Raw genomic sequence first — 24,778 nt, 5'->3', positions numbered from 1 at the left:
CCCATATCCATTTTATCACCCTGCTCGAAAATATTTGAAAAAATCTTAACCGCTAGAATAATAGAACACCTGAATAAACACAATATCCTTCCCTTGAGACAATCGGGATTTAGGAAAGGCTACAGTTGCTGTACAGCATTGTTGGACTCATGTGTTTTGATATTGTTAGACTACACAAGAGCGTTTGATAAAGTAAACCACCAAGTCCTGTTCGCTTTGCTATAAAACTAAAATACTTGCTTTTGGAAAACAAAAAATTGACTTAGAAAATCAACTTAAAATTAATTTAAAGAACTCAGAGCTTACCTTTGAAAAAAAATCTAGGAATTTGGGGGTAATTTTAGATACAGATTTATGATTCAGCGAACATGTATCTGCGTGTGTACAGAGGGCGTATGCAAATTTAAAGTTGTTATATCCACATAGGCGTGCACTAAGTCAAAAACTAAAATTAACATTGTCAGATGCTCTTGTGTTAAGTCACTTTAATTATTGTGATGCATTGTATGGTCCATGCCTAACCAAACAGGATAGGGACAGGATACAGAGAGTTCAGAGGTCGTGTTTGCGGTTTGCATTTGGCGTAAGGAAGTTTGAGCCAGTAATTCACAAACTCAAAACTTGCAATTGGTTGGATATGGAAAATCGCCGTATATTTCACTCCGCTGTCTTATCCCACAGAATAATATTTAATAAAAGTCCACCATATTTGTACAACAAAATAAAGTTTAGAACAGAAATTCACAACTTAAACCTAAGGTATAGGGGCTTAATATCTCCTCCTTTCCATAAGACTGCCTTGTTTGCAAGATCTTTCTCTTATAATGTTTACCTATTATACATTATACAATCATATTCCTCTCGAAATGAAAATACTTACCCCAACAAAATTCAAATATCTATATAAAAATAACTTGCTGACACACTACTAAGTCTTGTTGTTGTTTTTTGTTTATTTCTTTATACGATATAGTGTACTTACAAACGTCTACTATAAGTATAAGAACTAGGAACTCTTAGAATTTTTTAGGTAAAACCAGTGTTGTAATTTACTTATGTTGAAATTTAAAAACTACATACTACTTATGATTTGCTATTGTGCTAACATTGAATCTATATATTAATTTAATATTCTTTGTTGTTAGTTACAGTTACAAAATTTTTATGAAGTTTATTCAATATCAGTTTTACTGCCTTAAACTCCATTTTGCAGTAATACATTTATCATGTATGAAGAATGTATATCAATAATGCATTCTAAACTTGTACTATTACTGGCAAATAAATTTATTTATTATTATTTATTAATATATAATAAATTAATATAAATAGCAGAAACTCAGTTGCATTCTTTATTATAAAGCAAAAGAAAGAGTAAAATGCGTTAAATAATCACAACTATTTTGTATATTTACACTAAACACTAATAATAATTAATAATTTTAATATGGATTCCTTAAATCACCAAATTTCCACACACAACGGCAACGCTGTAGATTTTGCTCAGAAATATTCTTGCGATAAAGGTATTTGGCAACTGCGCTCGTTGCTTACTTTCGGATGGTGCACCTTTCGTACACTAAACAATCAAAATATAATAAAAATGTAAAAATAATAAATGTAAAATGTAAATATCCAAAAGTAAACAATGAGCGCAGTTGCCAAATACTTTTATCGCGAGAATATATCTGGGCAAAATCTACAGCGTTGCCGCTGTGTGTGGAAATTTGGTAATTAAAAAAATCTAAATTAAAATTATTCTAATTTAAAGCCGCCGATGTTTATTCTAGTGTATTCAATGTTCTAAGAATATCTATTAATTTGTAAATAATTGCTCTTTAACAGTAATATGAACCATTAAGATGCTTCGAGTAAATCGTGTCCCAAGAAAAAAAAACTTTTATTTGCGATTTAATTAAAATAAATATACATTAAACGGTAGGAGGTCGACACAAATAAAATCAGTAGGTTCCATCATAGAAGCACTAGAAGTAGGTAATGGGATGTATAAAAATCTTGTTTTAAATATCCGAACATCCAAATTCGGCCAGTCATTGAAGCTAATTATAAAAGTACTAATAAAAAAAACTTTTAAAGATAATAACATAACGTTCACGCTCTTTTAAAAAGAAATAACGTGAGTATTAAACACTTGAATACAAACGATGGTATTTTAAAAGTTTTGTCTTATAAAGTTAACCATCGTTACTGCTTTTCCACCTCATTACTTATTGAGAATGCAAATTTGTTCCCTATTTGATATTTTTATGATACGCCCATACCTCGGAGCACCAACATAGAGCACCATACAACTTACTTCTTATACGGTGCCTTTTTGAAAATAGATTTTACCATGCGATATCGCCAAATAACTTATGGGTCTGTGGGGGTTTTCATAAAAAAAGTTGCCTTTGGTTAACGGTCGTATTGTTTATATGATAGTAGTTATTCGCGAAGTGTAGGAACTACTAGTGCCCCCGAGCGAGGTATTGCAGATGCATTCTTACTTGTTCTTGTTATGCAACACTGGGGTTCATTGTTGTATATCGTTTTCATTTTATACAAGGTGACCTCAATTAAGTTTTTTAATAGGTATATTTTGGACCTTGTTACTAAGTTCACTGAAACTGGATCCGTTGCAAATAAAAAACGTGATCATTGGCGAATTTTGGATGAAGCCGCTCAAGTAGAAGTTTTGGGTCATTTTGGAATAAATCCTAATACTTCATTACGCAAAATTGTTGCTGCCACTGGTATTTCATTAGGCTTTATTCACAGTTACCAAACTTCATAAATTTCATCCATTCAAAATGAAAATATTACAAGAGTTAACCGAAGACGATTTCGATAGACGAGTTGAGTTTTGTGAAAAAAATGACTGAAGCGATTAATGATAATAAAGGTTGAGCCATCTATTGATCCCATTTTGATTAGATTATTAAATAGACAAAAGTTGTTTTTTTTTCAACGAATTTCGCTTTATTTGATATAGTATTTCTTCCGATTAACTATGGAAAATGATTTCATTCAAATGTTGGCTCGGCAGTAGATCATCCCGGAACACCAATATTTAAGCACTTTATCCACTGGTCAATTTGGGTAATTGCGGCATGAATATTAGTGATCAATTGTTTGGGGATTGTTGGCATAAACTGCACTCTTTAATGCACCCTACAAAAAAAAGTCTAGCGGCGTCAAATCGTAGCTGCGAGCAGGCCAATGGACATCGCCGAAATGGCTAATCACATGGTTGTTGAATATTGTGTGCAGAAGGTTGATGCTAAGCCCGGCGGTATGACAAGTTGCGCCATCTTGTTAAAACCCTAATCCGTCGAGATCGATATCTTCCAATTCTTGCCACAAGAAGTTAGTTATCGATAACGTTCACCATCGACTGTCACGGTGCGACCCTCCGTATTTTCGAAAAAGAAAGGACCAATCACGCCACCACACAGTGACTCGGGCTGGATGCATTGGTTTCTGTACGACGACGTGTGGATTGTCCGTTCCCCAAATTCTGCAATTTTGTTTGTTAACATAGCCGCCGAGGTGAAAATGCGCTTCGTCAGAAAAGATGATTTTTCGTGCGAAATTTGGTTTATCGTTCAACTCATTTAAAGCCCACTCTGCAAAGCGTAAACGTTGTGGAAGATCATTCGGTTTCAATTCCTGAATGAGTTGGATTTTGTATGCAAACATACCGAGGTCTTTGTGCAAAATCCTCCTTAGAGTGGTTCGTGAAATGGCCACTTGTTGACTTCTGCGCCGGGTCGATGTTCTGGGGTTTTGACGAACACTTTCAGTCACTGCAGCTATTGCTTCAGCTGTACGCATCGGACATGTATGCGGCACACGTCTGGCATCGACCAGCATCCCAGTTTTACGAACTTTACGCACCAATTTTCCAATAGCACGCGCGGTGGGCGCTTCATTTCTTCCAAATTTTTTACGCAATTTTCGCACTGTTTCACTCATGAGAGACCGACATTCAAAATAAATTTTCAGTATTTCAAAGTATTGTTCTAAAGAAAACCAAATTATATTCGTTCAGCGGAAGGTTAGAACTAACCTATAATCAACAACGTATGGTGCTAAAGTTAACAGCGCCACTATCGACAGGCTGTCAAAATCGAACCAATAGATGGCCCACCCTTTACTATTCATGTGAAGAATATCTGCTTCAGCGATGAATGCACAGTTTATTTAAATGAAAATAAGCATAACTGTAGATATTGGAGCAATAAAAATCCTCATGCATTTGTAGAAGGGCATACCCAGTACCCTCAAAAAATTAATGTATGTGCAGGCATTTTAGGAAATAAAGTGATTGGGCCATTATTTATTACCGGAAATTTAAATGGAGACATTTATTTGGATATGTTGGAAAATACCATCAATCCGCTTATCACTGAATCTATTGAAAACTAAATCGATGATGATGGAAACCCTATACTTGATGAGGCTGAAATATATTTCCAGCAAGACGGCGCTCCTCCTCACTATGTTCTTCCCGTTCAGCAATGGCTAAACGACGAGTTTCCACATAAATGGATAGGACGAAGGGTGCCTATAGAATGGCCTGCTAGATCTCCTGATATAACGCCGTTAGACTTTTTTCTATGGGGTCATTTGAAATCTATTGTGTTTACTCCTCAACCTGAAAGTTTGGATGAACTTCGTCAACGCATCATCGGCAGGCTGCCACGATATCCCACAACATGTTTTTGAAAATGTCCGTCAGGAATTTGAACATCGTCTATATCATTGTTTGGCCAAAAACGGGCAACATTTTGATTACTTATTGAAATAAAAACTGATATTTTCATGTTTTTGTTTTCTATCTGAACAAATTAAGATAAACAAAGATTTTTCTAATTTTCTCGCAAAAAAATCAAACGTCAAAATAAAAGACTTTTGTACTTGTACTTGAACATAAAAAATAAATAGTTAATCTCAATGTGTAATATATATCATAGAACATACACGTTATTTTTTGCACTTTCTCGACTTTATAGGTATAAAGAGTCGATATCGCATACTATGTGGGTTTAATAATGCATGAATCGGTTGAGGAAGCTTCCAAGCTAAGCAACGAAAGTTGTGCCACCAACCATTAAGAATACATTTTGTTTAAGAGATGTTTATGCAAGAAAGACTTAAGTACACAAATTTTATTAATAAAATTTAGTTTTATATTTAAATCTTATATTAAATCTTGATCGTAGTACGAGTTGTCAATTTCATCCACTCGAGGCGGCCGTTCTTCTTTCGTTTGATTTTTTTCCAAAAACATTTTCGAAAGTATATTCACATGAACGTTCTCTTGCGTTTCTCTATTATTTTTAACAAAACTTACTAGTAACCTAAAATAAATAATTAATTCCAAACTATTTAATAGAAATATTGCTTACTTTTCATTGCGTTCCTCCGATGGATTTATCGACAATTTTAAATATTCCAGTTTTGATTGGAAATTGGATACATTTTCATCGATGTTATTCAACGTTACGAATCCTGTTCCACCTTTTGTCCATTCTTCGAAAAGATCTGGTCGGTATCCGGTTGTTGTATCCCAAGCTTTTCTACAGTTCTTTAATACCCAATCTTCTTGTACAGGTGACGGGATCCAGGATACCACCTTTTTAGATTGACACATTTTTCGCTTCATCATATATTTGAAATCAACATCACTCTCTGTTTTGTGCGATACCTGTAATACAAAAGATATAATTAGGCAATAAAAATGTAAACGATTACTTTTCTTATGGCTTCAGCTTTTTTATCATCTCCGGCATAAATAAAGGCACTAGCGGACATTGATTTTGTACGTTTCAAAGCATCTTCTGTTTGACTAAGCTTAGATCTACTCCTCATTTCTTTGGAATACGAATAAATAGTTTTTGTTCTTGGATCGAAATAGCCTTCAACCACATCGTAGCATTCCGGGGGTATTTCTCTGGCAGGTGGGGGCTCGTTGGTTAAATATTCCTGCCCGGGTGGTCGAAAATCATTTTCGATCTCAATTTGGAATCGGCGATCTGGCATTACGCAGTAGTTTTTAGTCATCGTTACACCACCTAAAAGGTAAGTTGAATATGAGATATAATTACAGCGAGTTTTGTAGATAATTTAAATGGGTTGTTGAGAATACGTCTAGATATTAAAAATCTTAAATAGTAATAAAATAATCTTGAAGTCACTAGTCTAAAATGTATTAAATTAAAGTTAAAGGATTACGCGTGTTTTGCCCATACTAGGCATCATCAGATCCACTTGTGTATTCACTAATAAAAATAATGAAAAAAGAAGCAGAGAACTGATAAATATGGATATTTGCCGAGCTTTAAATTAAACACATTTACTGGTTTATTTATTATATAATCAAGAAAATAAAAATAGCAAAAAGAGATTTTCCTTTTTTTACAAAAACGTGATTCTTAATTACTAACAAAATTCTAACCAAAATTGAAGTTCTTGTTTGTCAAAAGTCAATTGTCACTTTTTGGGCTATGTTACATTGGTTGCACGCTGCATATTTAAGTAAGGTACACACTCAACGATTTATCAAAGTTTCACTAAAATTTTAATATTTCTCACCGACGTTTTTTATCTTTTTGAAAAATCTATGTATAGTCCTTGGCTAAGTTTATGTTATCTTTTGAAATTACAAAATTCATTTTTTTTATGCAGTTACTCAAATAATGATATTTTAAATTCAATTTTACGCTATTTTTTTAAATGAAACACCCTAAATTTAGTAACGCGTTTTGATAGAACATTCTTTTATCTTTAATTTGATATCAATAAATTTTCCATTACCTTTTACTGTTTTATCAAAATTCGTTCTAAGGAAAAATTACATATTTTTTTCATAGGCATTACAACGTTTAATTTTACTTGAGAATTATTAAAGTATACTGTAAGTGTAGAGTACACAAAACAGACTAGAACAGAAACAATTTTAAATGAAAAAATTAAATTGGCATTCACCAAGTCCGTTGGAGAAAATCCGAAAATTACAGTAAGATAAAAAATGACTTACAAATATGTCCGTTAGAAAATGCCACAAGAAAAATTTAAATCACCCCCATTAATTTCATTTACAGCAAGAATTCATCAAAAACATTAACAACATTAATTAAAAATAGTGAAGAAATTAGTAAAATTAGGTTAAAGAGTCAAATGCGACTCCTATTTCGGAAAAAAAATATAGGTGGTTTCATTAAAAAAATATCAAATTGAGTACCACGCTTTTGTCTCACACCCTGTATCAATTAAACTAATTCTAAAAAATAGCCCTTCTAACTTAATTAACATATCCCCTATTAAAGTTTTTTTCCGTTTCAAGATTTAGCCGCAATCGAGCACCCCGATATTAAATTGACTCCCTGTATAATCAAGAAAATAAAAAAAGCACAAAAGAGATTTTCCTTTTTTTTACAAAAACCAGATTCTTAATTACTAGCAAAATTCTAACCAAAAAACTTGAAGTGATGATTATTTTAACAAGAACAACCCTGCATGATACAAGCCAAGGGTAGAAATTAAGGTAAAATTGGTAAAATCGGACGGAGACTAGTTACTACATATCTCTGTTTTTTGTCATAATTTTGTTCTCTGCTTTTTTTTCTTATTATTAGTGTTTACACAAGTGGATCTGATAATACCTAGTAAAGCGCAACACGTGTAATCCTTTGACCTTAATTTAATAAATTTGAGACCTATGACTAAGAGTTAATTTCATTACTGGAATATTTCATTAATGGAAATAATATAATTTTGGTTTTAGTAGAGAATGTGTGTTTTAATTTGAGTACGTTCCATTCGAACAATATATTCTTAATGTTCCCAAACTAAGAATATTATATGGCGACCCTGCCAGCCGCAGGTGCTTAAGTTAAGTTTTATAGTGGTAGCACAATGCCTACAGTTCCAATTTCCATCACAGATTAAAAAGACTACTAGCTAAAAAGTTTGCTATTTGTGGTTCCATTTGAAAAGAGTCTACATTCCCTGAAAAGAAAGTTAAAAACGATACTTAAAAAGGGTAAAACACATTCCAAGGAAGAAGTTATAATAGCACAAAGTGGAAATAGCGGCGGCGTTACTGCTAATGGACGTAATGGCGTATCGGCAATGGAAGTTTTGGAGTCGTAGTAATCTGTATCCTTTAGTACTGCTGTCGCCGGGCAAAGAAAACCTTAAAGACTAAAATAAGACGTGAAATTACGCGAAGTCAAGAACTAGTTTAATGAGTTTAGTAGTTAGTGAGTTTTAGTGTTAAGTAGGTAAATATGGAGAAGTCTATAGTTATGGATTCTAGTAGAATGGTCTATATGCAGGTTAAAGAGTAAGAGCAGATTAAATGTTTTAGTAGTATATACGCTTATTTTTATATATTCTTTTCTCAAGTAATTATCAATGGTTAGCGAATTTAAAGAATTATTAGGAAATATTGTACAGTTAAGACGTAATATTAGAAAAGAGCCTCAAGGACGTAGAGAAAATATTGAGCGCGTAAACAAATTTCTTAATAAGTTAAAAAAACTTGATAATCAATTTAACGAGTTAAAAATTAATTTTGACAAATCTGAACACCAGAAAGATGTGTTTAAGTGAATTTGTTAAAGAAATTACTTTAAATATTAATGAGTGTAAGGAAGTTTTGTTAGGAAGAGTAGAAATCATTAATGCATTAAAATTTAATATACGAGCAACTACGGAAGTGGTCGAAGAGAGTAGTGTTATAGGCGAAAAATAAGTGACCAAAATAACAGACACATTTGACATAAAAACAGCAGCATCCACATTACCTAACATGGATGGATCGGAAGATTCCACCAAACAGCTAATTGATGCAATTGAGATGTATAGCGAAATGCTAGGTAATGAGGGTAAAGCTGTACTTATCAAATATGTGCTTAAGGTAAAATTAACACAAAATGCTAAAATACGCTTGGAACCAACCTATAACACTATCGAAGAGTTAATTTATGATATGAAAAAACACCTTTTTACGAAAAAATCATCGGCTGCTTTTGCAACCCAATTATTTAACTCAAAACAAGGTCATAAAAGTATTGATGATTATGGGCGTAATATAGAAAAATTAATTATTGATTTAACCATCTCAGAAGCTGACAATAATAATTCGTTACAAATTCTTAGGTCGGTAAATGAAAAACACGCTATAAATGCTTTTACGAATGGTTTGCGAGACAGTAATTTAAAAACCATAATAAGAGCTAGAAATTACGAGAATCTAAAAGACGCTATAACAGGAGCAAAAGATGAAGTTCCAAATTTTTCGAGTGTCCCTTCGTCCAATCTATTTTATACTCGTGGTCGTACCCAATATTTTCGTGGAAATACTAATATTAATAGGGGTAGATTTAATAGTTATTTTAGGGGTAGACAAGGTACAAGGCACTTTACTCCGGGAAATAATAGTAATAATTATTATGCAAACCGAAATTATCAAACTAACCAGTGAGCAATAAATCGAAACCAAGGTCGGGGTAGAAATTTTTCTAGGAGACCACAAGGCGGAAATTTTACCAGCATCAGGAATAATATAGGTCGCGTATATCTTACTGAGAGTGCAAAAAATGCAGGTAGCGATGGCGATGACCCTACAAGTAAATTGTTTTTTCGAGTCTAATTTAAATGCGAACATAGGATTTAAATCTAAATTTAAATAGCATAAATGGATTAAATACTATTCGAGTAAAATGTGGTTTTAAGAGATTTATTATTTTTATGTGACACTGGAGCAAGCTTAAGTTGTATTTTTTCAAATGCATTGAATAATTTATCAAATTATACTGACGAAACAAAAAAGATAAAAATAATAGGATTCTCTGGGTCTACCGTTTCGCGAGGATCAGCAAATATTTTATTTTCGGTAAACAATGTAAATATTAGTTACGACTTTTATGTTATGGGATCGGATTTTTTCGAAAAATGTAATTCTACAATTAACTATGAAAATTTTACTTTTTCCTTATGGGTAAATAATAGGAAAATTAGTATTCCTTTGGAATCAAAAGACGATAATTTTATTTTTCTTCCCCCGAGATGTGAAATAATTAAATATATTGACACTAACTTAGAGGGTGAATGGCTAGTTGCAAATAAAGAATTATGCGAAGGAGTATTGGTAGTAAGTATGATAGTGAATGTTAAAGAGAATAGAATGCCAGTTCGAATATTAAATGTAAGTGAAAAGGAAATTAAACTAAAAAATTTTCATCCTAGAGTACAAAATATACAAGATTATGACGTATGTTAATTTAAAAAAACAAACATATATGTTGAACGTGTAGAAAAAATTTTAAATTTAATTAATACAAAGTCACTTAACAAGGAAGAGAAACTTTCAATCGATAAGATATGTGCCAAATTTGCAGATATTTTTCATCTAGACAATGACCCCTTAACAGTAACCAATATTTATAAGCAAAAAATTCGAGTAAAAGAGAATTCATCTCCGGTATATGTTGAACCATATAGGTTACCTCACTCTCAAAAGCAAGAATTGGATAACCAAATTACAAAAATGTTAAAAGAAGATATAATTGAACCATCAATTAACTCGGAATATTCTTCACCACTATTACTGGTTCCAAAGAAAGCTTATTCCAACGGTGAGAAAAAATACAGAGTTGTAATAGATTACCGATTATTAAATAGGCAAATTCAAGGTGAAAAATTTCCTCTCCCAAATATTGCCGAAATTTTGGACTCTCTTTCGGGTTCTATTTATTTTTCTCATTTGGATTTAGCTCAATCTTATTTTCAATTAGAGCTTAAATAAAGTAGTAGACCTGTAACATCTTTCACAACAAATCAAGGTCAATTCCAAATTAAACAGCTACCAATGGGATTGAAAATTAGCCCTAGCGCTTTTTCAAGACTCATGACTATAGCGATGTCAGGGTTAAATGATGCCTGTTTTGTCTATTTAGATGACCTTTGCATTTCTGGGAATTCCCTTCAACATCATAATTTGAAGCTTAATCCTAAAAAGTGCAAATTTTTGAAGAAAGAAATTTTATATTTAGGTCACCTAATATCTTCTGAAGGTATACTACTGGATCCTGAAAAGACCAAGGCTGTCATAAATTTGCCTATTCCTAAAAGTGGAAACGAAATTAAAAAATTCTCTTATAAATCCACCCACTTTACAATACCCAATTTTTTCGCCAAATCATGAATTTATTTTACGTACCGATGCTAGCGGATTTGCATTGGGAGCGATTTTGTCAAATTTCGATGACAAACCCGTAGCTTTTGCATCACGGTCACTTAGCAATGCTGAGAAGAATTATTGTATAAGAGAAAAAGGACTTCTGGCGATAGTGTGGGCGGTACAGCATTTTCGTCCATACTTGTTTGGTAAAAAGTTTAAAATATTAACTGACCACAAACCATTATTATATTTATTTAATATGACTAATCCATCTAGCAGATTAACCAAATTTAGATTAGTTCTAGAAGAATACCAATTTTCTATTCATTACGTGCCGGGATCGGAAAATGTAACTTTAGATGCCCTATCTCGTGTGTGTATAGATGTTGACGAATTAAAAAGTATGAATGAAAACGTGAGGGGTATTATGAATGTGATGATTCGAGCACAATATAAGGAACAAGAAAATTGCTTAGAAGTGGAAAGTTATTCTATAAATAATAGGCCTGATCAACCAGTTATTGTCGAGTTGCTTAAACGTCCAGCTAAATTATTAGAACTACAACCTATATCATCTACAGAATATTTAAAAATAGAAAACAAAAAACTAGCTAGTAATAAAACGAAGAAGATAGGCAACAATAATATAGTATATGACGTCGATATGCAAATTATTTATATTATCCAGAATGGTCGACCAACGTATGACTTAGATAATTCGTTGGGACGTCTGATAAGATTTTGCAATGAATATAATATTCCGGAAGTCGTTATTTTACGAAATGAACGTTCAGAAAAAATTTTAAATGACTTAAGAAAAAAGAAAAATATTTTAAAAAATAGTGCACTAAAAATTATAGTTATAAAGGATAAACAACGCGTTGATAATAATGAATTAAAACAACTGATTATGAATGATTACCACATGCAACCTACAGGTGGACATGCAGGTATAACTACAATGTGTAAAAATATTAGGAAAAACTATTTTTGGTCCAACTTAAAGAAAGATGTAGCAGCTTTTGTTAAACGGTGTGATGACTGTCAAAGGTATAAACATTCAAATATGATTAAACAACCAATGACAATCACTACAACAGCTACTTCAGCTTTTGAAAGAGTTTTCTTAGATTTAGTAGGTCCGTTACCTGAAGACATACAAAATAATAAATACATTTTGACAATCCAGTGCGATCTTTCTAAGTTTGTCGAATGTTATCCATTAACAGATAAGGAAACAATTACTGCAGCTAAGGCATTCGTAGAAGGGTTTGTATTGCGTTATCGTATCCCACGTGATATTATCACTGATCAGGGAACTGAATTTATGTCAAAAATCTTTAAAGAAACTTGTCAGTTATTAAAAATTAATCAATTACATTCCACCGCATACCACTATGAAACCTTAGGAGCTTTGGAAAACTCGCATAAACATTTATCAGCATATCTTAGAATGCAAGTTTCCAAAAGTTTAAATAATTGGAGTGCTTGGGTTCCATTTTGGTCTTTCTCGTATAATACCAGCGTGAATACAAGTACGAAATATACACCATTTGAACTTGTTTTTGGAAAGCCTTGTATAATTCCAAGTAATGTTAAGCATGGTATAGATCCCTTATATAACTTTGACAATTATCCTATGGAAATCAAGTATAGACTGCAAAAAGCTTGGAATGATGCAAGAGCTAATATTTTAGAAACAAAATGTAAGCGGAAGGAAAATTTTGATAAAAACTGTAAACAAATTAGTTATAAACCAGGTGAAAAAGTGTTCCAAGGACCATATACGGTTACTAAGGAAAGAGATGTAAACATTATTTTAGACATTGACGGTAAAAGTGTGGAAGTGCATAAAAATAGAGTAAAACTGTATAGTGATGAGATTAAGTAGAGCTATAATGGTGTTTATTATGGTTATAATAGTTAGTTATAAGGTTCTAGTTTAAGTTTATTGGATTTTAGTAAAAAAAAAAAAAAACAATGTAAGTTATATGTATAATTTTGACGACCTGTATATTTAAATATGCTTATTAATTAATTATTTATCTTATGCTTTATATTCAATTTATTATGCTTTGTAATCACTTTAAGCTTATATATTCTCATGTAACCTATTGTTTAACAACTCTTTGCTCGTATGTCTTGTAAGTCGGTCACACCCTGTCATAATAAAAGTTTTTTAAAACACCCTCGTGTTGGAAACTTATTTAACTGGCGCAGTCGGTAGGATCGGGGCAGTTTTGGCAATAAAAATTCACGTCATCGAGACGATTATTGCTTCAGAACGTGAGTTTCAACTCTTCAGCACCGAGACGAACTCCTGGCAGCTGTGGTTGGCAAGCAAGCAGCAGTGTTCACCCGATAGGAAGAAGACCGAAAAGTACCAAACGGTAAGTGCCCAATTCCTATCAACCCTTTTCATTTTCTCCGTTTGAGCAGGTGAAAAGTTCTGTTAATTTCTCCGATTGAGCAATTAATAGTCTAGTATTAAGTTTTATTTTAATTGATTTTATAAATTGAAAAAGATATATTCCAAATCGATATTGAATTGCACATTTTATTTAGCATATTTAAATTTGACGATTTTAATTTGAATTTTAGATTTAAGATATAATAGTTAAAGAAAACATTTCTAGTCAAAATAATATTTTATGAATACTAATTTTGAAGATATTGATAGTTTAATCAATACATTTTCACAAACATTAAGATTAAATCAAGAAACTATACGTGAAAGTATTGAAACATCAAATCAATTCACAATGCCTGAAACAAATGCTTCAAGTAATGTTAATTATACTTTATTAAAAATGTATGTAGACACTATTCTACCATACAACGGAAATCCAAATACCTTAAATAGCTTTATTTCCGCCGCTGATTTCTTATTTGCAACTTATGGAAATGAAAATGACGTAGTATTAAAAAATTATTTGATACGTACGATTCGCATGAAGTTAATTGAAAGAGCTCAAATTCTAGTAGGTTGTAGATTAGAACTAGTAACATGGCTTCAAATTAAAAACGCTTTATTTGATTGTTTTGGCGACAAAAGAAACTTAGAGTGTTACAAAACAGAGACCATTTGACATCATTAATGGCCGTGTAAAATCTTTAGACCCCTTCGATTTAACTGATGAAATAATTCTGAATAAATACATTACTGATCGAAGAGAACGCCTAAAAATAATATATGACAATATATTTAAAACATCCCTAAATACTAAAATAAAACAAAATCAAAAACAAAATGAAAAACGTGAAACCCCCGTTGACATTCCTTCTGGTAGTAAAATTTATGTAAATGACAAACAAGCTCATAGATCAAAAGATAAACCCAGAAAGAAAATAGAAATTGTAAAGAAAGATATTGGAACTAAAGTAATTTCAAATAAAAAGAAAGTCATACATAAATCACAGATTCAAAAACCTAAAAGACTTTCTTTTCCGCAGGAAAATGAACCCCCTGATGATGACATATATCGCACTACTGATAACTGCACCGACACAACAGATGACGGATCAGACTAAGAACGACTTATCAGTCACCCCTATAAATACGCCCTTACTCCCATTCCACCTTGGTAATGCACGAGTAATAGAAAATAAGCATACATTTATAAATTTTATAGACTTAGAACCCTTATTGTTAGAACTTAGTAATTTAGAAAACGCTTATAATATTTTAGATGCTTCTTGCAATAATACCAATATAATCAATTTAATGTTAATGCATCATATAAATACTTTTAATTTGCTTACGCACGCAAAATATTTAATTAATGAAATAAAAATTAAATTAAATAATATCAAACCGCATAGAACGAAACGTGGACTATTAAACGTTGTAGGAAAAACCTCAAAATGGTTATTTGGTACTCTGGACTCAGATGATGGAGAACGCTACGAAAAAGCTATTCAAGAATTACGTAATAATCAAAATACTTATAAAAAAGAATTAAATTTACAAATGTCTTTAACTAAAGAATTAATCAATAATTACAACAATACTATAAGCATATTAAATAAAAATCAAAAATCTTTACAGGCACATGTTAATCAATTTGAAAATCAAATGAACAAAATAATAACGGATATTTCAATACTCCTAAAATTACAAAATACTATAAACCATATAGTTATTAACTGTCAAAGTTTTATAACAATTTTAGATAACATTGAAGATGCAATCTCATTTGCAAAATTAAATACCCTGCACAGCACAATACTGTCAGCTTCTCAACTAGAACTAATAGTTTCAAATTTATCTACCCTTTATGGTACCGATAAAATATTAATGTTAGAGGACCTTAATTACTATTATCAATTAGCAGGACTACAAGTCAGCTTTTCAAAAAATAAAATAATTTTTGCAATTTATTTTCCAATATTCGTAAAAGAATCATTTGAATTGTTTCACCTGTTCTCAATTCCTATAAACCAATCCTTAATTGTACCCAAATCACCCTACCTTTTGATGGGCACTTATTCACAACAATACCAAGATGAAGCTTGTCCCAAGATTGAAAACCTCTACGTATGCCGAGATGCTTTAAATCCAGAACTCAATGATTGTGTTACTACCCTCATCAAGAAAGCTGAGATGACGAAATGCCAACTACTCAATGTAAATGTAACCACACCAATTATACGCCCTATTACCAATCAACATATTTTGGTAATACCTACTTCTACCAAGATTAAAATCCAGAAGCTGTGCCAGAATAAAGAAATCCTCTTCGTGACAGAACCAAGCCTAATTTCTATACCTTATAATTGTGGTATTAGTCTACTTGGATCCAAATTAATGAACAAGGAAGACACTGTGGAAAGCAGCCCTTTCTATCTACCAAAAATTAATTTCGACAATATTGAATTTAAACTTCACTCCGATGCTATTCAACTAGATTCCATTGATTTCAAACATGTCCAAAGACTACAGGAACAAGCTAAACTACTGAAGACCATTCCGGAAGATGACGACCCAGTCCACCCTATTACTTGGAGTTTCGCTACTACCCTTGGTTTATTGCTAATTGTTTTTACTATTGCCTTTGCAGTATACGAACTCCTAATTAAGAAGAAAGAAGAAAAAGAAGAAGAAGCTAACAACCCTACCAATGGTAAACCCGAAAACAGCCCTTCATCCCTGTTGTTTTCGTCTTAGGCGGGAGGAGTTATATGTATAATTTTGACGACCTGTATATTTAAATATGCTTATTAATTAATTATTTATCTTATGCTTTATATTCAATTTATTATGCTTTGTAATCACTTTAAGCTTATATATTCTCATGTAACCTATTGTTTAACAACTCTTTGCTCGTATGTCTTGTAAGTCGGTCACACCCTGTCATAATAAAAGTTTTTTAAAACACCCTCGTGTTGGAAACTTATTTAACTTGTAACATCGTTTTTTTTTTTTAGCGGGAAAGGTGTAGTAGTATGCAATAGGTTAAAGACCCTTAAAAGTAGTTTTTAAAAGTTCTGTGATGGCTTATTGTTTCTATGCGAAATCATAAAGGAAATAAGTGCCTCTAGCCTATAAGTAGGTCGATTAATTATGATAGCCTAAGCAAGTTAGCTATCGTTCGAACAAGAGGTTATTATACTTAAATGAAAATAATATAGTTTTGGTTTTAGTAGAGAATGTGTGTTTTAATTTGAGTACGTTCCATTCGAACAATATATTCTTAATGTCCCCAAACTAATAATATTATAATTTAATGTAAGCCGGTCTCTTTGTGAGAAAAGATGGACTATTTCTTGGAATTAAAAATGTTGATGTAAAAATTTTAAAGGAACAATAATTAAAGCTAAAGATCAGTAGATAAATATTTTGACATTTGCTAGCGCACAAATGAAAAAAAAAACATAGTGTGAATTCAATAATTTTTTTATGCAAAATACGTATTTTACGGATCGAGAAAGATTTGCAGTGAATCCCGCAATAAAAATTTTAATAATTTTAAGCTTATAAGGGGCTAAAATAAAGTTTATTCTGATTCCAAGTAATCAAAACTTTAAAATCACTACTGGAATAAATGCCCTTTAAAACTATATTAAACCATTTTTAATTCAAGTTAATATTTAATTGGATCGTTGAATTTTTTACTGCAAATTGTTAATATTTGTGATTTGACTTGCTAGAAGTTAATTATTTACGAACAAATTCCGATGAAAGGTTCACAAGATATTACTGATTTGTCTTAACGATAAGTTTAAAAAATTTTTTTTGCATACTTGTTGTAATAAAATTTTTATTTTCAGTTAATTTTCCTTTTTTCCATAGTCCTTCTATCCTTGACCCGTTAGGGTATACTAAGGCTCCTGTTCCGTGAAATTGGCCGTTTTTATTAAAAAAACCATCATAGATTACGCCGTGTGGAAACTTGTATATTCCTTTAAATGAGAGTAACTTTAGTTTTAATTAGTTTAATAATAAAGCAGTTTAACCTTTTCCAGCTATTCCTAATTTATTCCATTGACCTACGTATTTACTACCAGTACAAAATTTTCGAAGGGGTTGGTCTCTAAGTGATCTGTCGCCCGTTTCCACTCCCATATACATAAACAAATCGTCGTCTTCTTGACATTCTAAAACCTAAATGCAAATAAAATTATGTTTTTTTAATTGTTATCGCAACTATGCTAGAAAATACAACTTCTACAAGATTCAGAGTGTTCTTCTTTATACTGATGTCATAAATAGAGAAAAAGAGGTTTATTTAGAGCACATGCTAGAGCCTAATAATGATAAAGGTAATGTTTTGGAAAAAATTTACATTTTTCAGACACAACAAAGTTTTATCACTAATCAAAACTCGTTATTTTATTCTTTATAAAACTAGCGGCCTTACGCGTAGGTCTGTGGAGTAACGCGTAAAATCCCCGCTTGGGCTTCCCTACTATTATTAATACACTAATTAATTCTGGTGTTGTATTTTAATTTATTTTTAGTCAATTTTAACAATGACGGTGATATTTAGCGATTTTTTCTGAAAGGACATTTTTTATGTAAAATACATAGGAGCATCATAATCTGATACCCAAATGAGCAGAAATTGTGTTGAATTTACCAAATATCCCCTTGGTTTTGACGCCCTTGGTTAAAAATATTTTTGTTTTGTAGGTTCAAAAAAATAAACGCACTAACAATAACTTATGTCCCAAAATTGATTGCGGTAGCTAAAGTAGTTCCGAAGCTATAAAACCGAAAACTAGTTTATAAAGGTTATCTTCAATCTCCTTGAGGAAGTATTTCCGGACTCATGTATCTACCCTAGAACATTGTAACATGAACAACGGAACACTTCGTAGATAACTTTGGTATATAAGCTCCTTTTGGCTTAACTTCAAAAACATATAATAAGAATAATACCTGGTTAATAAAAATACAGGTTTGTATTAAAAAAGATTCAGTTGATGCTACAAGATGAAATGGTGGATGCCAAAACTAAAATCTTTATTTTTTTAAATTTAAATATACGTCAAATTACGCAATCGTCTAACGAAGTTCTCCAAAAATTTTTTGAGACCCCAATAATAAAGATCCAATTTGGGTTACTCTGCATTTTTGGTAGGTGAATTTCTGTTTGCTAAAGTTTGTAAGGAAATAGAAAATTTAATATTGTTTTGTAGGATACACATATCTCTTTATTTGATTAATATAATTTTCCTAATAGTTAACACTATTAGTGCGTACTGTTCTAATACTGAATCAATTTTACTTTAGTTTTTGTTTATCGCTATTAAATTATAATAGAGTGTATTTAATAGTAATTTGTATGTCTTCAATTTTCTTTTGCAGTAAGGTATATTAGTAGATATACTAAAGCAGCGTTACTCAAAGTGTGCTCCGCGAAACCTCCAGTAGGACTCCGCCAGCAGTCATAATAAATGAATGCATGTATTAAAATGGACCCTATAAGAATAAAGTTACCTAAGATAAAAATAAACAACCAAAACGAAACGCCTACCTATAGGTGTTACTGGTACATATAAGAATGTTTAATATATGTATTATTAAGTAACTGCCCGACCTATTACATCGAAATGTTACAGCGTTACTCGTACGCCACCATTCGCCCCCGGACTATAAGCAATCGAATGACCTCGGTTCATCGCGCTGTTTCTCGTGCTCGTGCATCGACGCGTACTTCGGAGAAAATCGTCTGGCTCTTCGAAGTTTCTCAGGAATTCGAGATGATTCGATGGTTGCTGGTATAATATAAAGGAGGATTGTTTGGCGCGGAGAATTTATTAATCAAGCAACGTACCGCAAAATTTACTCACACCGCGCTAAGTACTTTATGTTCGCTTGTCTTATTGTTGTTCGTAGTGGTTGCAAAATCTTGTATTTCGTGCGTCAAGAGATACTATTTGTCATAAAATTGACCAAATCAAATTAGTGTTAAAGAAGAATGGAGCGCTGGCTTAAAGATGTTGCAAAAAATGTCGTTCGCTTGGATGATACGTCAAATTCAAATCAAGGTGATATGACGGCATCAAGTTCTAGTTGTATGGTTTCAAGTTCAAGTAGTAAAACATCTAATGACACATTGAAGGTAAAAAAATTAAAGTAAAGGGTGTCTCAATAAGAGCGCACGTTTTAATTGGTAAATAAAAGTCATAATTCATTTTAAACTAAGTGTTATTTATATTTTAATGTAAAGCTAATACACTGCAATAATATCTGGCAAATAGCCGCCTCGACTTTCGTGACAGACTCCTATTCGTTTTGAGAAATTTTCAATTACATTTTTACATAATTCCGGCCCAATTTCGCCAATAATACGTCTAATTTCGTTTTTCAACTGTGGAATTGTTGTTGGGTTATTAGCGATACGAGGGATTTTGAAAAACCCCAAAGAAAAAAGTCACAAGGCGTTAAATCGCATGATCTTGCGGGCCAGTTCTGGTCTCCATTTCGTGAAATGACACGATCGGGAAACTTTCTTTGCAACAATTAAATTGCTTCACGTGTAGTGTGACATGTCGCTCCATCCTGTTGGTACCACATACCGCCCGTATTCATACCATCCAATTGAGGCCATAAAAACTCAGTGAGCATATTACGATAGCCTTCGTTGTTCACGGTAACTGCATTTTCAGCCTCGTCCTCTAAGAAGTACGGTCCAAATATTTCACCTGTTCAAAGTCCGCACCAAACAGTGACTCTTAACGGATGCATTTTCTTCTCATGAATGACTCTTTGCCCCAAATTCGGCAATTTTGTTTATTAACAAAGCCATTAAGGTGAAAGTGTGCCTCATCGGTAAACAAAATTTTTTTCGAAAAATCGACATTCATTTGTTGTTTTTGCAATACCCAAGAAGAAAATGTACGGCGCGTCGCATGGTCCACTGGCTTTAATTTTTGGGTCAATTGAATCTAATAGGCATGTAAATAAAGATCTTTTGTTAGAATTCGGTGGGTAGTGCTCTTCGAAATGTGCAACTGCAGTGCACGATGACGGATAGATGTTCCCGGATTCTCGCCAACACTTTCACGCACTGCGGCAATATTTTTAATAGAACGGCTAGTACGGTGACGCACTGGTGTTTTTACATCCACGACAGAACCATTTTGTTCAAATTTATCAATTAGTCTTTGGATGGTCGTGTGATTTGGTGCATCGTGTCGACCAGAAATGCCCCGTAATTTACAAACTGTTTCCGCAAAACATTCTCCATATTTGTAGTGTGTTTTGACAATAATAATTCGTTGTTCGACCGCATATCGTTCCATGGCTACTAATTGCAAACTGTTTACATTATTCTTTTCAGTTTTTTTTTTGACATACTGCGATAAAAAAAGAATGCTGCGCAATTCGAAACGTGCGTTCCTATTGAGACACCCTATATAACGAATCATACATTAATCTTGGATTTGTCGATTCCAACGGCTCACCTCTTTGTATGTCGTGCAGCAAACTTCTTCCTAATAGTTCGATGGTACCTGCTAAGATGCGCCGACATTTAGAAACTGTACATCCCAACTTCAAAAACAAAAGTAAAGAGTTTTTTCTACGTAAAAAGAACAATTATTAAGAAGCCAAAAAAGTATGACGTATGCGACTCAGATTGTGAATGAAAAGGCGACGGAGGAATCGTATTTGGTTAGTTACCGCATTGCCTAAGCAGGGGAGGCGCACACTATCATTGAAAAGCTAATAAAATTATGTGTGGTAGACATAACCAAATGTACGCTCGACGAAAAATCTGTAAAGCAGTGCCGCTTCGAACAATACAGTTACGCGCCGAATTGAGGATATCGCAGCAAACATAAACCAAGAACTGGTTTCATGGCTTCAAAATAACAAATTCGTCTTGCAAATGGATGAGTCGATTGATGTTGCTGGACTGGTAATCTTGCTAGTATTTGTGCGATATCCATATAAACATTCACTCGAAAAAGACTTGCTTATGTGCTCATTGCTGCCTACTAACACAACAGGAGAAGAAATTTTTAACACGATTAACATATTTTTTGAAGAAAACCAACTCGATTGGAATGATTGCAAGCCAAGGCAATGACAGGTAGAACAGCAGGAGCAATATCACGAATAAAAGTGAAAGCGCCAAATTGTAATTCTAGCCACTGCATCCTGCATAAACAATCAATCGCGGTTAAGAAAATGCCACCAAATCTAAAATTAGTTCTTGATTAGTCAGTAAAAATAATTAATTTTGTCAAGTCACGTCCACTACAATCCCGATTGTTCTCAATATTATGTGAAGGTTATAGCGATCATAAAATACTATTGCTCCATACTGAAATGAGATGGTTGTCTCGGGGTAAAACTTTGCCAAGGCTTTTTGAACTAAGAACAGAATTAGAAGCTTTTCTTACAGATGTTCCTTTTAATTTAAAAGACCGTTTGTCCGATAAAAGCTGGTTATTTAGACTAGCATTTTTAGCAGACATCTTTGGAAAACTTAACTAATTAAACCCTTCACTACAAGGAAAACAGACAACGGTTTTCAATTCTAACAACAAAATAACTGCCTTTAAAAGAAAATTAGATTTTTGGATTACTTGTTTTGGTAAGAGAGAAATCGAAAACTTTTTATTGCTAAGTGAGTTCTTTAGTCACCATAGTCTTAGTGATACAGAAATATTTCAAAATGAAATAATTGTTGAATTGGTGCAATATTTCAATGATCTGTAAGGGACTTTTGAATCTTACTTTCCTGAAGAACAGAATACAAAATACTCAGAATACAGAATAGTCATGGATTCAAAACCCCTTTTCATCTAAATTGCAGAAGCCTAAAAATATGTCAAATCAGATCTATAAATCATTTCTAGAAATGACATCGGATACAAACATACAATCATTGTTCAAAACAATTTCACTAAATGATTTGTGGTGCAGGGTTCGTGATGAATATCCACAACTTGCCACAGAAGCTTTGAATGTTCTTCTGCTGTTCCCAATAACGTGAAACGGGATTTTCAGCATATACAGCTACAAAAACAAAATACCGCAATAGAGTGGATGCCGAACCAGACAGGAGAATTTAACTTTCTTCTATCAAGCCTTTACATTACCCAGTTGATGAGGAATTAAAAACAATTACATGCCTCGCATTAAATGAACTTAGTGTTAAAATTTGCTTACTAACTCACTACTTACTGTATCTATCTTTTTTTTGTATGATTTTTAATAAACAATTCACATATAACTGCTTTTACTTTTAGTTTAGAGTTTAGAGTTCCGTTAAAAATTTAGTTTTTTTAAAGGGTTCCATCACGGAAAAAATTTGAGTAACACTGTACTAAGGAATGGTGAAATAAAATTATTTCTGTACACAATTGAAAAACTGTGCCAAAAAAAATTACTTAAATTCGGTTACCTTAACGGATCGAAAATTAGGATCTTTGTTATCTACAAAACCTTCTGGGAAAAAGCTTCTCCGTCTCGTTTCGCCAAAATCTATGTTAATTTTCTTTTCCGATGGTACTGGCTGTGTCGACATGGTGAATCCCGCCGATATTTTAGAATCATTTATTTTACTCAGCATTCAGTTTTTCAGGTATGAAATCGCGATATTAAATATTAAAAAAAAACAGAAAGAACTAAGTTTCGCAGAAAAAAAAAACTAAAAAAAAAAATTAATGTATATTTTTATGTCATGACATCTGGCTGCTTGACATTTAACTCTTTGAGGCAAGCCAGATGACTTTGAAGGAAGCGGAAAAGGTGTTTATTTAAGATAACGCTCGGTAATGCGTTGATCATTAAGTTTATCATAAATGAAGATTTGTCATGTATTTCAACTTTCTTGTCGATCAATAATTTAAAATTAAATCCTAGCAAGTGTTCTGTAATGTGCTTCTGTTCAAAAAATAAGAAAAAAAAATGTCTTGGATAATCTACAACTATTTGTGGGGGGAACGCAGTTAAAAATAGTTGATAACATAAAGAATCTTGGTGTGATTTTCGAGGAGGACTTAAGATTCAAAATGCACGTTTCTAACGTAATTAAAAAATCCTATTTTGCGCTCAAACCATTGTAACTAAACCCATTAGCGCCCAGCGTCATTTGATGACGCCAGAAATTGGTGGGGATGAGAGCGCCCGAGTAGGTTGGCGATTGCCGACGGCTGTCTAAAGCCGGGCTCAAACGACTCGCGTATTTGCCAATTATTTGTCACTAGCGAATACTTGCCAAGTCGTGTGAGTAGTTTACGTGGACAATTATTATTCGGTACTCGTGTTTTTCCCACTGCCTATCGGTAAAAATACTACGAGTCAAAAGAAACGCGATTAATTGCTTATTTGACGAGTCCGGACTAGTTAAGCACTCACACGCTTCGACAAGTGGCTACGTTAGTTTTGGTATTATTTACTATTTAGTATTTTTTCGGCTTTTGACGAATCCGAACTTGTTAAGCCGTATAATTTTGCACGCTTCGACAAGTGGTTACGTTAGTTTTGGTATTATTTACTATTTAGTCTTTTTGCGGATACGAATAGACACGAATTCAGTAATGGAGTGGCCAAACGAAGTAATAATGGAATTTCTTGATCTTTATGAGCAAGAACCAGTTATATGGTCTTCCAAACACCCACAAAATAAAAATTGCAACGAAGTACAGGACGCATGGAAAAGAATTGAGGAAAAAATTAGTATTCAGTAAAAGATTTAAAAAAAAGGAAAGATTCACTAATGGCCACGTTTCGGCCCTTATTCCGCAAAATAAGAGCTACTTCAGGAACCGGTAGTGGAGCTTTTCAAAATTTTAAGCCAGTATGGTTTGCCTATGAAAAAATGGAAATTTTTTTACATGGAATTTATAAGCCTAGGACTACAGAAAACACAGAGGTAAGTAGATTTTTTTTCTAAATATTTATGAGTAATTGTCTTGCCATGGTATTTTTTCAACACTTATAAAATAATCAGAAAATGAATTTCGTATATCTTGCGCTTGGCGGCCAGCTTTTCTTCGTAATTTTTTAAGTGACAAAAAAGATGAATCCAGCCTTTGGTCTTGCCTCCATGATCCTGGAACAGTATGTTCATCCTTTTCCGTATCAAAAGTTCCTGGTGGAGTATATACGTGCGTGTGGAGGATCTG

The 24,778-nt window shown here is 32.8% G+C and overlaps 1 protein-coding gene across 3 annotated transcripts; it reads right to left on the bottom strand.

Annotated features, from left to right (window-relative positions):
* Positions 1-5,156: 5,156 nt before the first annotated feature.
* Positions 5,157-23,345, bottom strand: LOC126735698 (uncharacterized). Of its 3 annotated transcripts, none has more exons than XM_050439767.1 (6): positions 23,053-23,345; positions 17,648-17,795; positions 17,435-17,593; positions 5,758-6,077; positions 5,412-5,710; positions 5,157-5,363 (listed from the first exon to the last, which is right to left on the bottom strand). In XM_050439767.1, exons 1-6 carry the CDS (start codon positions 23,218-23,220, stop codon positions 5,204-5,206), a joined length of 1,254 nt encoding a protein of 417 aa, XP_050295724.1. In that variant the 5' UTR covers positions 23,221-23,345; the 3' UTR covers positions 5,157-5,203. The 3 variants fall into 3 exon arrangements, with proteins under 3 accessions (XP_050295724.1, XP_050295740.1, XP_050295732.1); XM_050439783.1 differs by having other exon boundaries at positions 17,648-17,788; XM_050439775.1 differs by lacking the exon at positions 17,435-17,593.
* Positions 23,346-24,778: the final 1,433 nt, after the last annotated feature.

This window comes from Anthonomus grandis, chromosome 1, assembly GCF_022605725.1.
Source record: "Anthonomus grandis grandis chromosome 1, icAntGran1.3, whole genome shotgun sequence".
Classification (NCBI taxonomy): domain Eukaryota; kingdom Metazoa; phylum Arthropoda; class Insecta; order Coleoptera; family Curculionidae; genus Anthonomus; species Anthonomus grandis.
Note: the sequence above shows the minus strand (reverse complement) of the source record. Positions and strands in the feature narration are given on the sequence as shown.

Coding starts and splice junctions, on each gene's coding strand:
- LOC126735698 (XM_050439767.1), bottom strand. CDS start 23,220: ATGCTGAGTAAAATAAATGATTCTAAAATATCGGCGGGATTCACCATG. Junction 17,796..23,052: donor CTAATTTTCGATCCGTTAAG/GTAACCGAATTT, acceptor ATTTGCATTTAG/GTTTTAGAATGTCAAGAAGA. Junction 5,711..5,757: donor AAGCTGAAGCCATAAGAAAA/GTAATCGTTTAC, acceptor TTTGTATTACAG/GTATCGCACAAAACAGAGAG.